Genomic DNA, 18,718 nt, shown 5'->3' with positions numbered 1-18,718 from the left:
AATTCTCATTTACATTCTCTCATTTCCATTCTCAATTCTCAATCTTTCTTCCACTCCTACAACATAACAATGTCCGGCCACGACGATCACCCTCCCGGCTCCCACGGTTGGAACCCCGAGTGGTTCGATTCACAACCGTTTCCTAGTCCGGAAACGGAATATTCGGCCCCTCCTCAATCCTAAGGTTCGGAAGTTCCGGGTGGCTACTGGTCTTACCCGGTCGACGACCAAGATGCCCCCGAAGGGCAATACGGGTGGACACCCGAGCCTAGAGCGAGGTCGAGCGTCCCCTCCCAAACTCCGACTCCTCCTACTCACGGTGTCCACACACCGTACACTACGGCGGAGATGGAGTAATTGTTCAAATCGTTCTTGTCAATCTCCGAAGATCCGGAGGTTGGCATGAACCAATCCGGCGATCATTATTGGTGGCGCATCTGTCGCCGGTACAATGAAAACCGGCCGACTGGAACAATCGAGCGCAACGAGAGTATGGTGCGCAACGCCATATACAGAGCCAACGAAGAAATCCAAAAGTTTCAGGGGTATTATCTCCAGGAAGAGCGGTCGGCGGGGAGCGGCCGGAGCGAGGTCGACATCATCAGTTCCGCCTTGTCGACCTACCAATCCATGAACTACAAGTCGTTCAAGTACCTCAACATTTGGCATAAGACGCGGTCGCATCCGAAGTATAGGGGAGGCATAACATCCTCCTCTAGCGGCTCCTCCAAATGGTCAAGGTCGGTATCCCTATCCGACGCCGGCTCCGAAGACGTGGCTAGCCAACTTGCCGGAGCTAAATTGAGTAGCCCGACGCCGGCCCGAGCGGTTCCCAATGCCGACCGTAAGGAAGGAATAAGGAATGTAAGTAAAAAAAATATTAGTGAAATATGAGTCACACTTTTATGTAACGAAACATGAGTAAAATGTCAGACTACTTAATATTTATAGTAAAAAAGTGAAAGTTAGTAGTAGTACTTAATAGAGAAGGTACGGAAATGACAAAAATGAAAACTTAATTAAGATGAAAAGTAGTAGAATGTGAACTCTATTGGAGTATTATTTATTAAAAGTAAACTGGGACTTATATTTACATAAACAAAATAAAAAGTGACTAAAAAATTAATGAAGATGGATAAAATTTAAGTAAGACAAATTAGCTTAACGTGAGTTTTAATAAGAAAAAAGTGAACAATTATACGGAAACTAGTGTTACCACCCGTGCTATGCACAAGACAAAAGATTTTCAAGTAGTGAAAATATATTTACAAATAAAGAGATTAAAATAAAGAATATAGAAAAAATAATATAAATATATGTTCTGTTAAGAATATGAATTAATTAAAAATAATATTCATAAGATTATTGTTAATATGCCTTGAATCTGTATTGTTTGCCGCCCCCGGCCCGACGCTTTGCAATGTTTCTGGTTTAGGCCCTAATTGTTATATTTCGCCTAGCCCGACGTATGTGTGCCTATTTATATAGAAATAGCATAACTCTATAATCCGAAAACAATCTGAATACAATCTGTTCTTCTTTCCTGCCCGTGGCCATAGCCAACACAACGTTGATGAACCATGTAAATTTGTATCTCTTTACGTTTCTGTTGTGTCGATTACACAATTACTCTATTATGGCATAACAATTATAAACAATCAAAAGAGACATTTGTAATTCTCTCAACCCACAACTCACTGTAATGAGACATTTCGTATTCAACAAACTATTGAATTATACGATTTCAATATCAATCATAGATGTAGTAACATAAAACAAAAAATAAAAACAAAAAGGACATGCATGAATAAAATAAAATAAGATATATAAATAAAGGAAAATGTATTCCTAAATGCAAAAGAAAAAAAATTATTTAAACGAATAAATAGTTCATGATTTTATTTGATCAACAAAGTATTCACAAGTCCAAAAAAATTACTTAGAAAAATAATAACAAACCAGTGGTTCATAAATTTTTTTAAAAAAACTTCTTTGTAAACAATATTAACATCTACTATCATCATCAATTCATCGTTATCATTTCCACAAACTAAAATCTTAAAATCTGTGCCCATATTAAATATGACTACTAGATAGTACTTATTATTGGAGATACGCAAAATAATTCTTTTACCAACCTACATCTTTGACATAAGTTATCTACAATTATAAACTAACATTACGCCATGTCTAAATTGAGCATGTTTTGTTCATTTTATGAGAATTGAGACACATCATACTAGCAGATATACATTTTCAAACTATAGAAATTTAAATACATCTCATTTTGCCCAAAAGTAAATAAAATCTAATTTTACATGACCCATGATGGATATTAAAATCTTATCACTATAATCGGTCATTAAGTAAAATATTTTCTCCAATTACGGTATACTTAATAAATATTTTTATAGTATTTAAATTAATCGAACATAATTGATGTATTTAGCATTCTTTCATCTTTTATAGAAATGACACCTAAATTTCATCTTCAAAAACATACCTATTACTACAAATTACGTTATTAAATATTAAGTATAATTAAATTTATAAATTGCATTGCTAGAATAATAAATATAAAACATCACAACAGTTTTTCTATTTTTTATTAATAATTTGAAAAAATGAAATTAGTTGATTTTAGTTCATTCCAAATTTCCAATATTTTTCTTCCAAGTATTTTATGTTTATATTTAGTTATGGGTCTCACTCAACAAAATTTTTGAACCCAAAAGAATCAATTTATGATTCTTAAATTTATTACGTCAATACAGCAAATATAAAATTAATTAACGACATATATAAAACTAAGTAGTGGAGTATTTATTTAATGACATATCTAGAGTAATAGTACTATATAAATTGTTTGATAAATCCCCTTAATAGCCAACACCATATAGTTATTGCATACAATTACACATACATTTATAAAAAAAATATTGTTTCACACAGACATAGTAGTATAAACGTAACATAACAAATTAATATTAAAAAAATTTACTAATATAAAGAATTTTGATTAGGATATAAATCCACCAAATAATAGCCTTATTTGAATTTTGGCCCATCAACTATAAACGACTCTAAATTGAATTAAGCCCATTCAACATCTTAGCCTTACCTCTCATTCTCGGCGGCTATTTCTCTCCCAAATCGGCGCCGCCACGACCACCTCCCGTCTCGCCGCTCCACCCCTCGTTCCGCCAGATCGCCCGCGAGCTTCACACCAGCCCGCCGGCCGCCGCTTACAGCTCTCACTGTTTCTCTCCCAAATCGGCGCCGCCACGACCGCCGCTCCTTCTTCTGATGCCCTGTTTCTTCCTCATCTCCGGCATCTCTCTCCATCCCTCAATTTCTCTCTGCCCGTCTTAGCGCCACGCCTTCCTCACCGCCACGCCGCCGCCCCCCTCGTCGCCGACCTGCCTGCATTGCATTGTGGAGTGCAACTTATTTAGAGAAAGAAGAACTAAATAACTTATTTGAAAGAAAACATGGCTCTATCTTGCCCACCAACCCTCCTCTCCGGTCCTCGCCGGAATCCATCCACGGCGGCCAGAACACTCTCAATTACCGACCTTTCCGCCGCTGCACCGCCGCGGCAGCCTCAGCTCCACTCCAAGCTAGCCCTAAAACAGCCCCCACTCTCATCCATCTTCAAAAAACCCTCCAAAGCCCACCATCCCAAATTGGCCAACACCACTGTGAAATCCCTTTTCACTGGAATCGTGGAAGAAATGGGCACAATCAAGCACCTGGGTTTCGACCAACCCGACAGTTTCACCATGAAAATCCAAGCAAAAACCGTTCTTGAAGGCGTGCACTTGGGCGACAGCATCGCGGTCAACGGAACCTGCCTAACGGTGACGGAATTCGACACCGTTTCGTCCGAATTCTCGGTTGGTTTGGCGCCGGAGACGCTGCGGAAGACCTCTCTGGGCGAATTGGAGAGTGGGTCTTTGGTCAATTTGGAGAGGGCGCTGAGCCCTAGCACCAGAATGGGGGGACATTTTGTCCAGGGGCACGTCGATGGGACCGGAGAAATCATGGAGCTGAGGCCGGAGGGAGATTCACTGTGGGTGAAAGTTAAGGTTGGGAGGGAGATTTTGAGGTACATTGTGCCCAAGGGGTTTATTGCTGTGGATGGGACAAGTTTGACTGTGGTGGATGTGTTTGATGATGAAGGGTGTTTCAATTTCATGTTGGTAGCTTACACACAGCAGAAAGTTGTGATTGCTCTGAAGAAAGTTGGGCAGAAGGTGAATTTGGAGGTTGATATTTTGGGGAAGTATGTGGAGAGACTGCTTGGGAGCAGCTTTGTGGATTCGTTCAAATCATCTTGAAGTAATACCTTTTCTACTTGTGTTTTGTGTGCTATGTGTGCCTTGTTTTAGGGTATTTTCTTATGATAACTTGTTGTGTTTGTTATGTTTCTTGATGAGCTAGGGCGGTGTCGTTTTCATTGTTGTTTCTTAGTATATGTTTTGGCAGTGGATTTGTTCAAATCTTCGTGAAGTAATGCGTTTTTACACTTGTGTTTTATGTGCTATGTATGCCTTGTTTTAGGGTATTTTCTTATGATAACTTGTTGTGTTTGTTATGTTTCTTGATGAGCTAGGGCGTGTCGTCTTCATTGTTGTTTCTTAGTATATGTTTTGGCAGTGGATTTGTTCAAATCTTCGTGAAGTAATGCGTTTTTACACTTGTGTTTTATGTGCTATGTATGCCTTGTTTTGGGCTACTTGCTTCTGATCATTTGTGGTGTTTGCTGCGTTTCTTGATGAAGTGTGGTGGCATTGTCTGCACTGTTGTTTCGTATGTGTTTCGAGGGGTTTAGCATGTTGAAGTGCTAGAATTATTGAAAATTGGTCTAACCTTGGATTGAGATGCTAGAATTTTGTGAAATATGTAATGTGGCAACTACATGCTTCAGATTAACATATAGCATGAAGGTGAAGTATGTAGTTGTGCCTAGTAGTTTATGGAAGGGCTTGGAAAGAGACGAAAACGCGATTAGACTGCGGATCAAGTTATATGGAATGATAACCGAACCGGTCGGATCAGTTAGCAAATGTCGTTGCCACTAATCACTGCAGTCTTGCTCCCGCTCTTCCTTCCTTACCAAAGTAATTTGTAAACTTCCAATTTTGCACAACTTTAACAGTAAAATGGCAAGTTCGGGGTCGATTCCACAGAGAAGTTGGTGTGTCGAGTGTGTGAGTAGTGAACAGGGGGTTGACTGCTGCCACGCTTTAACTTGGGAGTTTTAACTACTATTTTTACTCTAGGCAGAATTTAAACTAGCTAGCTTGATCAACGGAACTTTAACTACTTGGTCAAGTGAATTGCAGGTAACAGCGGAAAAGTAAATGCGAGGATGAAAACGAAAACAACTTTGATTAAACTAAACTGAGTACAGCGTGAAATTTAAACTAAGCTTAACACTTCTGAAACTAAGAAAGCGGTAAAAACTGAGATGAATCTCAGCGGGAGACTTAAAGATAACGCTAACAGAAATGAGTATTCTGCAACGCTCCCTTCGGTCGCCCTTTTAACTAAGCTATTTGGAGAGCTAAACTAATTTAGAGAACTGAATTAAACTAAACTAGAGAGCTGAACTAAACTAGATAACTAAGCTAAGCTAAACTAGACGGAAAATAAAGTCTCGAATTCTCTCTTTGTGATGGCACACCATCTATTTATAAGCTCGATTCGGCCTCCAGCTGGATAACGATCTTGACAGGGAATATTCGCTCATGTTGAGAATGAGCGACTCATTAATTGCTACGTGCCCTTTCTTCTAGAATGACGACGCTTTTGAGTAACAGATTCCTGACTCAGCTCCGTCCTTGCGTCTCATAAGCTAGCACGTGTCCCCTTCTAGAACGTCGTCCTTGATAACAGAATGGTGCCCCATATCCAGCTCATTTCCTCACGTGTTCTTCTTCTAGAAGCTAGCGGTCCCCGCCTAACTGCTTGATCACTCCCCCTTGATCAACTCTCCCGATTCTTGGCCTTTTATCGCCTTTTGTACTTGTTTGATCAGTTCGGCCTTGCTGCCTTGGTCAAGTGGCGTTTCTACACATTTAACACTTGTTTTGCGCGATAAACCGATCAAGTAACATACATTTTACCCTTAAACCGATGCATGAAATGAGCCTTATTAGTTTACTTGTGAGAATCACAAGTGTATGAATGAGAAGCATAATGGAAAGAGAGTATGCACAGTGAGAATCACGAGTGTTACGGCCTGCAAAGTAAAGGGTAGGAATGAGAAGCTCAATAATGCATGAAGTATTTATACAATACTTCTTTAGTTCTAATGCTGTGGTCAGTAGCCACCTAGGGCGATTTTTCAGAATCTACCTATAAGAAGTCGACCTTTTAGTAGAATGCATCTGTGTCATGACCAAATTCGGGAATCCGGCTTAGTGTTTCAATTATACTTCATTTCAAACTCTATGGTCACTAAATTCTCCACATGTAGGAATCTGAGAAAATGAGATTTCAATCACATTTTGTTAAGGATGTTGGGTGAAATCACTTCATACCTCTTATTAAGAAGAATAGAAGGCAGGAATAGCTTAAACAGTTGTGTATATTTACTAATGATAGTAGTTCACACACTGCCCTAAACCCCTTCTACTCATCTTTGACGAAGCTAATTGATTCACATCATAAGGAATATATCCAATTCTCTGATGATTTCTCTTTCGTGGTACGATACATCTTGAGGTTCTTACCAAATGACCAATCTGCATCTTTTGCAAAGTAGAGTTAAAAAAAATTTAGGGCTTCTATACGAGGTAGGATTGGTAGCCATCAAAGCTTCATACTAAAATCTTCCTAAAAAAGTTGGGAAGAAGGAGAGGAGCTCAGCTCAGCTCCACGCAGGATTTCGACAAATGTGGACTGAATCGCAAGCACTGAATGTATTGCTACAATGATTGAAGCTCTACCCATTACAGCCTTAGGCATGCAGTTTTTCAAGTTACTGCATCTTAGTTAGCAGCGTTCTGTATGCTTGAAAAGCTTCGACTATTTTGCGTTTCTGGACCTTTGATTCCTGCTTGAATCAGTCATTGGTGGTCTTGTTTTACTTGACATGCTTCTAGTGTACACACGTCAATTAATTTGTTAATTTCCAGCAATAATCTGTTTTTGCATTCATGAAATAGCAGATGCTTAGCATATTTCTTAATATTGAATTGAAAGAAGTCTCTTTAGTAGGATTAGTGTTTGCTGCTGTGAACTCCATTGATAGGAATCCCATGTTCCTACGTTTGGGTTCGTGTTCGTATTCGTGTTCGTTTTTATGTTGGAGTTGGAGTTGGTATCAAGAGGTAGCTCTTTCCACAACAAATATGATGCAAAATCAGTCACTACACCAATTCAAAATAGTACTAATATTTATGTTTTCTACCGTTTCTTTATGGACAAACAACAAAGCTCACTACTTCTCCTTTTCTCTTTTTTTGGTTATTTTGCATCAACCTTTATCGGCAACTTTTCATTATAGTGAAAAACACAATCACAATGTGATGTACATCTATAATAAACAATAATAATTGCACCCAGTAGTTTACTTTGATGTGCTTGTATGCAAATAACATTTTTAAATGTCGTATTCAGAAAACAAAATTATGCTATATTATGAGATTAAAATTGTCGGTGATCACAAATGTGAGTGATGGAGATAGGATTAATGAAATTCACGTTTATGTAAGATGACTATGCCGGCGTAGAAGATAGACCACATCTTTTGTCGTTATAGTTAATTAATTGATTAATTAGCATTAGTTTTTTAATTGGAACTAAAGTGTTAAAGCGATTTGGCCACAAATTATTAGCTGTTAATAATTGCTTCAAAGATATTCGACGGATTACATGTGTTTCTTTTTCCTTTGTCAATTGACTTACACGTTTTCTTTATTATTTTTATTGACTTTACATGTTTTCTATTTACTGACTTTACTTGTGTTATCTAGTAAAGGACATTGTAATTGCAATATTTTAAAGTTATGCCAGATTAAAAGCCAACGTATATTTGGTTTCATTTTTGTTTACTATATCCCACACAAAATATCTTAACCTATAACCGGAAGCTACTAAAATAAAATATTTCGTACTTTCTTTAATATAAAAATAATTTTAATTGTGAATGACACGAGTTTAATGTAAAATTGTTAAATTATAAGAAATATAGAGAAAGAAAAAATAGTTAAAGTTTTATTAGTAGAAAATAAGATCAAAAAATAGATAGAGACTAATTTTAATAGATGGTTCAAAATGGAAAAACATGTTGAAAATATTGTAGCATTTATACGAGCAAACTTTTCCTATTACACAATAACAAAAAAAACTAGAAGATAAATATAACAATATAAATAAAATAAAAGTAACAAGATGCAAACTATAGTCTTTGAAGTTGAGTCGAAGTATCCCTCTCTTCACAAGACAAGATGAAACGACTAGTGCTCACAGATTGGCGTAACATCCCCAAAGCTGAAACGACTTTCCTCCTATCGAGTAGAAGCACTTCAAACTTGTAGGCCCCGACGAACTTGAATTGGAGGCAAAAACCGAGCAATGCAATGTTCCTAAAATGCACACTAAAATGTAGATAGCTAGAGAGAAAAAGAGAATGCTTTTGTTTTGTATTTCTCATTTCTCAAACCCATACTTATAGGATAAAGGAGATCACATGAAAGATCTTGGTGCTAATGCACCTTGTAGAACATTAGGCCATCCACAACGCTGTTGCTATACCGTTTCTTAAACTACTATTTGCGGGCACCATTGTACTTTTTAACTTCATTTCTTAACTAAGGAACGGAACCTGCAACCCTCCGTTTCTTATCCGTTTCTTAACCGTTCCTTAAATTACTATTCATTCAATTTCATTTTTTAATTTTATTTCCAACCAAATTCAATTAAAAAAACACACTTCATTAAATAAAATAAACTTACAACATAAAATTCGTAAAAAAAAATTAATGTAATAATTTCCTAAAAAATAAAAGTACACAATTTAATAATTTCATCCGCCAAAGTTTGTCCAAATGTGCTCAATTAGATCCTCTTGGAGTTGGGTGTGGGCGCTAGAGTCGCGTGTCCTTGCACGAATAGATAACCGTTCTTGTATAGACGGATGCGCTCCACTTCGAGGCGGACTACTTGCGGTTGAGCTTCTGGGGGATTCGGGGTCGAACTAATTTCCCGCATCGGGTCATTCGTCTTGGACAATCATGTTGTGCAAGATTATGCACGTATACATGATGTCGACCATGTTCTCCATGAACCACGTACGAGCCGGGGCTTTGATAATGTTGAAGCGCGCTTGGAAAACCCCGAACGCCCTCTCCACATCCTTCCGAGCAGCCTCCTGCTTCTGCGCAAAAAGCGCATGCTTTGGGTTCGCAGGCCTGCCGCACGTCTTCACGAAGGTAGGCCACTTCTGGTAGATGCCGTCGGCGAGATAGTACCCCATTTTATAAAGCCGGTTGTTGGCGACGAAGTTGATGGCCGGCGCTTTACCATCCAAAACTTCGGCAAAGAGGTCGGATTGGTGGAGCACATTTACGTCGTTGTTCGACCCGAGGACCCCGAAGTACGCGTGCCAGATCCAAAGCCGGTAGTCAGCAACGGCCTTGAGTATAACGGTTGGGTGGGTGCCTTTGTGGCCGCTCGTGTAGAACCCCTTCCACGCCACCGGGCAATTCTTCCATTGCCAGTGCATGCAATCGACGCTGCCGAGCATCCCGGGGAATCCGTGCACTGTTTCGTGAAGGTCGAGCAGGAACTGACAATCGGTCGTGCTTGGCCTCCGGAGAAATTCATCGGTGAAGGCTGCCCGGACGCCTTTGCAGAATTTGAGCAAGCACATTCGTCCAGTGTTGTCTCCGATGTGGAGGTATTCGTCGAACATGTCGGCCGTTTGTCCAGTCGCAAGCTGACGGATTGCTGCAGTACATTTCTGCAGCGTCGTGTGGCTGGGACGGCCGACCGCGTCGAACCCTTCCTGAAAGAACTTTTCTCGGGCTGCCAAAGTATTCGTGATGTGGAGAAATAGCGGTTTCCCCATGCGGAAACGGCGACGAAAGTACGTATCTCCCCAAAACGGGTTATCGCAAAAGTAGTCGCGTACTAACCTTGCGGCGGCTTCCTCCCGGTTACGATGGATGTACGTACGGGAGCGTCGTTGGGGCGGCGCGGCTTCCTCCACCTCCCGTCGTCGATCTTCTTCAAGTGATTGTTCCATTATTTGACGCATTTGTTCAAAAGGATCCATTAGTTTGATTAAATTGGGGAGAAGAAAAACATAGTTGATTTGAGATGAAAATTGAGGTGGAAATAGAGAGGAGTTGAGAGGAATAAATATGTGTTTGTGAGTGAAATGAGTATGAATTAGGAGTATTTATAGAGTAAAGAAATAAAATAAAAAAATTGCAAAACGGCTATAAACGGTAATATTACCGTTTACAATTTTATTTTTTATTTTTTTAAATTCGATTTTTTTAAAAAAATATTTATTGCGTCATCGTGACGACGCTCACTCGCGGGCCGGCGAGTGGGCGTCACGCATGGCCTGGGAGCTCGCCACGTCGCCTAGGCGCGTGGCGAGACGTCTCGTGCCGCGTCACATAACGGCGGGTCGTGGGACGGGTTGGGAACGGGCTGGCGACGGAACGGCGGCTGCAACGCGTTTTTTCGCGGTTTCGTTCCTCCAGAACGGAACGCGAGCCGATGGAGAAATGCGTTGTGGATGCTCTTAGAAGTTACTTTAGGTGAAAGGCCAAATGCTTGGAAATGTAAAGCTAAAAGCCTTTCTGTATCCTACTCGTTTTCTACAATATATAACTATTTTTCTTAGAGCAAGTATAAATTTATTTATTTGTATCATAACAAAATTCCTACTCGAAAACACTCCAAACCTTGGTTGAATCCAAAGCCTCCTTTTGTTTTAGGTGGAAAATGGTCCAAAAAGGAATCAAGATTTGTTCTTACTTTTGACAAACCCAAAAAGCATAATAGTACTTTTAAAAAAATGGTTATAGTTTTCATTTTCTCTATGAGGCGCAATTTGAGTGATTCGCATTAAACATTATCCCTTATCTTAGAATGAGACCCCATTATTATTCCTTTGAAACATACCTATGCAATTGTCAAACTTATTAGGGGACACAAAAACATGTGCACTGACCATTCCAACCAAAAGAATCAGTATTGTGGGACTTTTGTGCTTCAAATTGCATTAATTCTTTCAAAATCGAAGAGGTCGACAATAATTATAAACATTACTAATAAAATGGATATAATCGTGGCCAACTCAATTGTACTAACACTGTACCACATAAACCACGTAAGAGAAAGTGACAAGCAACAAATAATTTAAACCTCATTATATTAGTTCATTATTGATACTATTAAACTTAGGACTAAAGAGATTGATTGTTTTGGAGTCATGCACGAATTTTTCCTAATTAAAGTTATAATCACTCCAAAACATGATTCATGATCATATATGGTTTTATCTTTTATGGATGGCTTATCTTTTTGACAACTACATGATTAATCAACCCTATTTCTTTAATCTTCTTGTTAAAAAAAATATTTAATTGAAAGCAATTTTCCGGCTGAATGAATTAGTAAATCTTTACATAATAGTCAACCCATCTAGGTTTGTACTTTTTTATACTACCTTTATTAAACCGAAAGCATCATGTAATAATGACTTAACCAATGTACAAAATTTTGAAGACTTTTTCCATGTCTTGTCATTTTTTTCAAAGTAAGCATGAGCTCAAATTGTAATAATTTTGATTCTGATATGAGGATGAGACACGAGTAATGTCCTTGGTGGCCATGACCTCTTACAAGTCAATTATTAGAAAAAAAAAAGAAAAAAAATGAAAAGAAAAGAAGGGAAGGGAAGGGAAGAGAACAAAACAATATAAATAAATGATAAAAGTAGTGAAGGAATCTCTCTAATAACCTTTAATTATTAAAAGTCAAAAGTGCGTGGGTAAACATTACGATTATTAACAAATAATAAAGCAAGGGAGCCAATATTTAAAATTTGTTTTTTGGATGGTGATATGGAATATATGTAATGATGATTTATATTTAAAATTAAATATAGCAATGAAGGTGCACTAGTCAAAATTTGAATCTAAATTTTTTTTAATACTAGTATATTTTAAAAAAAATTGTAGTAAATTAATAACTATAGTTCACGGAATATGGTAAGTTGATCACTTTCTTAAATTAACAACTAACAACTATGTCAATAACCTACGTTATAGATGTCAATACAAAGACATTGTGATAACTTTCTTAAATTATTAACTGACAACTATAATGTGGGACGGGGGTAGTACTTATAATTGGAATGCTCAAGGTGAATGAATGATTATAGTAAAAAGTTAGTACAATATATATTAATTATACATTTAGACTAGAAAATTATAATCTTTATTGTAATGTTAGCGCATTATCAATGACACGATATCTACAATGAGTACGTGATCGTGTTTGGTAACTTTATTTGTTGAGCAACTTTGTATAATTGTATAATTCATTTTAACCTTACGCAACTACTACAACATTACATTACTTTTATGGAATTATGGTACATACATATACCTTAACTACCTAATCTGATTAAATTTTGTTTCGACTGATTTTAAAATTGAATCTTTAGGTAATGGTCGCCTCGGCCATCGTGCCGTATAGCTAAGAACAAATCATCATCAACCTATAAAATAGATTTCCTTCATATCAAAACAAAACTTTTTAGTTTTCTTGGGCGAAAAGGATGTAATAATCGTTAGTTGAGATGAATCTACTATATTGGCACGATAACAAACAAATCTTACAAAAATGACAAAATCATATCAAAATATTATCTAGGATATGCATATACCATATCTTGGGCTAATAAAAATAATGACATTAGTTTATTAGATACAATATGAAATAAGTTACAAGATGAACTTTGTCCATAAATTAGTCGAAAGGGAATGAATGAAATGAATAATCACGAAATACAATAACAAACCAAAATACAATGTCAAAGACTAAATTTAAAAATAAATAAATAATAAAAATAAACATGATTTTTAGCTAAGAGCATCTCCAGTGGGCGGATGTCCCACTCGAACATCCACTAGGATTTCCCAAAAACACCTCCTGCCACGTCACTAGGACTTCCCATCCCACTGCCACTTCATTAGGACATCCCCTTCACAATCCGCCCTTCCCATCGCCCTTCCCACTAGGACTTCCCGCAATAAAAAAAAATCACAAATTCACAAATATACGTAACGAAGTTATAATTTTGACACGGAATACGGGAAAATTGCAAATGCTTCATTAAAAAAATTACATAAAAAAAGAAAAAAAATTACATAATAAAAAAGAAAAAATTACATAATAGAGTTTTTTTTTAAAAAAAAATAATACCGGACGTCCGACCCGGACGTCCGGTCCACACCACAATGGCGGACGTCCACCCGCCCGTCGCTCGCACGTCCGAGGACATCCGACGTCCTTACGGGACGTCCGTATCCTACCGTCCACGCCACAATGGCGGACGTCCCGGTCGCCCGTCGCGGATGTCCGACCGGACGTCCGCCATTGGAGATGCTCAGCAACATAATCGCAAAGACCCCAAATCTATCCATTTATGAACAGATACAAAGACCAATACATCTAAATTGAGAGTTTGACAAGTATGAACAAGCTATTTATCCATACAATAGAGTTTTAATCTAAACTAAAAAATATTATGGAGTATTTATTTTTGTTGTTTACTTAATAGCAGAGTGACGGTTTTTAATCGAACATTTCTTATCGTTTGTAGGCATGTATGAATTTGATATTTGTTTCTTGAAAATAAATTAACTTATATATGGCTGAATATTGTTTCATTTAAGGTTTTCCTTTTTTCCGCAGGAAAATATGAATAAATGTGAGTTGAAAACAATTTGTGAAATGTGAGTATTATTTTTTTTATAATAAAATATGAGTGAGATAAATGAATAGAATAATGATAAATTTATTATTTACAATAAAAGTGAAATGAGGTTTTTTAATGGAAAATTAACTTCTATGGCCAGCCGGAGGGAGTACTCTGTTAACTATATGGGTATTAATAATAATATGAACAATAGAGATATGTATAAACTGAAAGAATAAAGCTATTCGGCCACATTATGGCCAGCCATAAATTAATTAAATAACAAAAAAATTAATTTTTTTTCAAATTTTTGGTTTAATACTACTTGATTTTACTTTTATATCATATTCATTATATGTTGCTCAACATGTTAGTGTTGCTCTTTCGTAGTTTTTGCTCAACTTATTACTACTGTCATTTCTTGATTGTTGCTCAACGTATACAGTAATTCGTGATATTAATGTGTTTTACGTAATGGAATTCAAAGATAAGTATCAACTCACAAGTCCATTCACACACATATAAGTTTATATCGGTAATTCTAATTTTTTTATACAAGTAAATGGACTAAATTAACTCTTTATGGCCGACCACATTATGGCCATTTAGCATCACCCAAACTGAAAGGGACTAAAAAGGTAGTATGATGTCAAGATCAAGGTATAATAGTATAAAATACAATAAAATATATAATTGGGTTAAACTTTAGGAGATTGCTTATTCATTTTCAATTATTATTAGCTATTGCGTGTTAAACACTATGTGGAACGTTATTAGTTTTCTATTGCTCCTAACAACTTGTACGACATACATCATCTACCACAACCATATACCACTACAAAAATATTTTAACTCATCACACTAGCCACAAAATTCAGAATCACTATCACCACATACATAAAAACAATACACTTGAGCACGCTATTTCATCCCACATATTTATGACCCTAAAATGTCAAATCATTAACATAATACTAGCTAGTAGTGGTATCAAAATTCTTTTGAAATATAAATATCTTTTACTATTTACATATTTCAAAGTTCAAATAATTTTACGACTTTCCATTTAATCAACTATATAGTATTCTTATTGACCCATTTATTATTAACATAATGACCTTGGACTTTTTTACAATCCATGCTACTAACAATTGTTCTCTCTAATAATCCAATTACACTTCAAAAAAATAAACAAAATTGCATAACATGTAAACCGCTCCATTCCACGTGGCCCGGACGATTGGGATGATAAACATGTGAAAAACAGTGGAGGTGTCGTGGGTGCATCTGCTCCATACACGTGGGAGAATTCTATTGGTGGTGAGTCCAAAATATCGGCCTATCACTGTCCAGCAGAAGTGGCGCAAACCTAATTTTAAATTATCAGCCATGAAAATTTACTATTCTACCCTACCATCACCATAAGATAATTTTAAATATTTTAACCATTTTGATAATTTTTTTATGTGAAAAAGCATTGGAGTGTGTACTAAATTTGTGTCGTTTTTCAAGTATATTTTCCCTTTATTTCTCTTATATTTTAGTACCATATTTATATCGTATTATTAAGATTGTTTATGGTAGTCGCGAGAGGGATTACATTATAAATCTTCTAACCAAATCACTTAGAATTTTAGAGTATTAAATAAGAGCCTCTAATCGCAAGAGAACTATCTTAAATTAGAATTTAAAAGTCTCCGGGTGCATTAAAACGTGGAAATCATCCGTTAACTATATAAAATTCAAAATCAACTCTTATAGAAGTCTTATGGTTGCATCTATCTACGTTGACTTGTTCATTGGATCAAAGTAAACAATACGAATTTATATAATATGTGCCATAGAAGTCTTGGCTCATCAATTTCGAACTATTGGATTTTGAAATCTTGGCTCATCTGATTGTTGAACATGAAATTTTGGGTTTCAATATATTTTTTAGGAATCTGAATAGTACTACTATTAAACTGAATTACTTTTGTAATTTCATGATAAACTAATGAGTTTAATTGATTATACTATCCTTATTTGCATAGTAAGGGAATCAATGGGGGCTCGCGGTACTCCACATAAGACCATCCGCAATGGGCGGACAATGGCACGCCCGATGGCGCGCATCGTCCGCGCCATTCATCGTCCGCCCCCACTGTGGGTGTGTGGCATAGGCCGCGGACGATAGTCGCGGCCTATGCTTCGGGCGAAACTTAAACCGCGGACGATGGCCATCGTCCGCGACATCGTCCGCCCCATTGTGAAGGCCGCGGACGATGGCACGCGGTTTCGTTTTTTTATAAATAGCGTTCATTTGTAATATTTCATTTCACATGATTTCATCTTCGAAACTTACATTTACATAATTACTACGAAATGAATTCAAGCCCCAATAGCCCTACGTTTAGCGGAGAGGCGCATTGGCCAGGTACAGAACCCGGCGATTATCGTTCGTTCGGCGACAACACCCATTACGATCCCGATTTCAGTACAGAATCGTATGGGTTGTCTGATATGGAGCCGTCGCCGCACCGCCCAACCGCATCGGCCGATCCCGCCCCCGCAGCGACCGGTGCCGCCAAGGGGAAGGCGAAGCGGAACCGGCAGCGGGCGCAGAAGTTGCCGCCTCCCGGTGACTGCGATGAGTACTCCTCCGGCCGTACGAACTACACCGGCGACGAAACTCTTACTTTGGCCCGGTGTTGGGTAGATATATCGGAAGATCCGATATTCGCCAACAACCAGAGACAGACCGCGTACTGGGAGTGCATCGCGGACCTCTACAATTCGGTCAAGCCGCTGACCGCGTACAAGTGCAAGCGTGAGCAACTCCGCAAGCACTGGGATCAAATCAAGAAGCAAGTGAACTTGTACTCGGCGGAGTTCGAGAAGTGCGCGCGATCACAGGGGAGCGGCGAGAGCGTGCACGACGTGCGCTCTAAAGCGATGTTGTCGTACCGGTCGATGTTCGGCGAGTTCAAGCACGAGGCCATCTGGGCGCTCTTGAGGGAGAAGCAGAAGTTCCAAGGCGGAATTCTGCACACTGGTGCGCCGAAGAGGACGAAGGTCACCGAAGCTGGTGACTACACGAGCAGCGGCAGCGGCACTAACCTGGTTGACCTCAACCGGACGTACGTGGATGAAGGGAGTTCCGGCACACCGGTGTCCTCCCGGCGTCCTCCCGGCATCAAGGCTGCGAAGGCCAAGTGGAAGGCGACCGCGACGTCATCGGCGACCGCTGCAACCCCTGATCCGGACCCGGATGAGCTCCCGACGCAGACGTCCACCGCATTTGCGTCGTTAGCTACAGCGTCGATGGCAAGGACGATGTTGCAGACGCACAAGGCCCTCAAGAAGTGCACCGACCCCGAACAAGCCGAGTATCTCCGTGCATTACTCGATGAGTTGCGTAGGAAGTTGGGAATTGGCCCGACTTAGTTTTTTTTCTTTTTTTAGTTGAATGGTGTAATTTTTTTTTATTAAAACTTCGCCGCTTGTTATTTAGTCGTTTTTTTTTACTCGTTACATGTTATTTGAAAACAGTTAAATTCATTAAACAAAACAACAAAATGATGATGTGGCGCGTCATAGGGCGCGCCTTAGGGCGCTCTACTGCAGGTGGAGAATGAGGAGGATAAAAATGCTGACGTGGCACGCCTTAGAGCGCCCCACTGCTGATGGTCTAATGTAAGGACGGTAGAAAGCACTGGAGAAGGGAAGACTGACGTGAAATGCCGCTGGCCATCATGGCACACACGCATACCCAAAGAAGCATGTGACGCGTATCACATACGCGCCGGCCAATTTTTGTAATCCAACCTCTCTTATGTATACCTCACTTCTCATCCACTCCATCGCCCCAAATCATCATTTTATTCAAGTTCTTCAAATTACTCTCAGTAGATTGTCTTTTCCCAAATTCTAGTTTGTCGGATTTTAACAAACAATTCCAACCACGATGATGAAAAGCATATGGTTTCCCAAAGAAGTGGAGTTTCCTACCTAGGTTTGAAAAGCACGTGCATTGCAGAGAAAATCATGCGGAAGCATAACTTCAAAGTCGATGTGGATACCAATGAAGATTCAAATGTCCACAAAAAAAAAAAAAATCAAAAGTGTTTACGGAAAGTTGCAAAGTGGTAAGAGGTATGCCAAATGGGCGCCTGAAACACACATGCATTTCTTATGGTTTGATCTCATTATGATAAAGTAAATCAAGAATTCCAAATATCAGTATGTGCTATCTACACTAACTTGGAGAATGCATGAGCAAGGGACGCAAGGAATCTGAATGTTCTAAGTAAGATGATTAACACACCTATTAAAATGACAACAATAAGACTTTCAAGTACGTGTTAACTTGTGAGAAGGATGATAGTGCCAAAGTGAACACGCAACTGGTAGGTAGTATATTACATTGAAGAGAACATAGTAGACATCCAATGAACAATTTTCCCACCAGCAGCTCTCGGCCCAATCTTGTTCTAAAAGATGAAGCATGTGAAACATATTATACAAGAATAATATAAATGATTAGGTGATATAATGATAGGTTTGTAATTGATTAGTGATGAATTGGAAATGAGGAAAGAAACACTTTAAGCATTTAGTTAAATACAGTGAGTGAAAAAAAAATGTGAAGATAATGTTTTAGACTTTAGTTGTGGAAGGAGTATAGAATAATTGTCAAATTTAATTGTTTGCGGGGAAGTTAAGGCAAGGGTAAGACCGTAATTGAAGTAGAGAAGTGGGCGTCAGATGCTACAATGGTTG

General features: G+C 38.4%; 1 protein-coding gene across 2 annotated transcripts; it reads left to right on the top strand.

Annotated features, from left to right (window-relative positions):
• Positions 1-3,093: 3,093 nt before the first annotated feature.
• On the top strand, positions 3,094-7,512 carry LOC121786228 (riboflavin synthase-like). Of its 2 annotated transcripts, none has more exons than XM_042184816.1 (2): positions 3,094-4,341; positions 7,228-7,512. In XM_042184816.1, exon 1 carries the CDS (start codon positions 3,492-3,494, stop codon positions 4,338-4,340), a length of 849 nt encoding a protein of 282 aa, XP_042040750.1. In that variant the 5' UTR covers positions 3,094-3,491; the 3' UTR covers position 4,341; positions 7,228-7,512. The 2 variants fall into 2 exon arrangements, with proteins under 2 accessions (XP_042040750.1, XP_042040751.1); XM_042184817.1 differs by lacking the exon at positions 7,228-7,512 and adding an exon at positions 6,892-7,198.
• Positions 7,513-18,718: the final 11,206 nt, after the last annotated feature.

This window comes from Salvia splendens, chromosome 22 (assembly GCF_004379255.2).
Source record: "Salvia splendens isolate huo1 chromosome 22, SspV2, whole genome shotgun sequence".
NCBI lineage: Eukaryota > Viridiplantae > Streptophyta > Magnoliopsida > Lamiales > Lamiaceae > Salvia > Salvia splendens.
The sequence above is the reverse complement of the archived record's forward strand: the minus strand, read 5'-3'. Positions and strand labels throughout refer to the sequence as shown.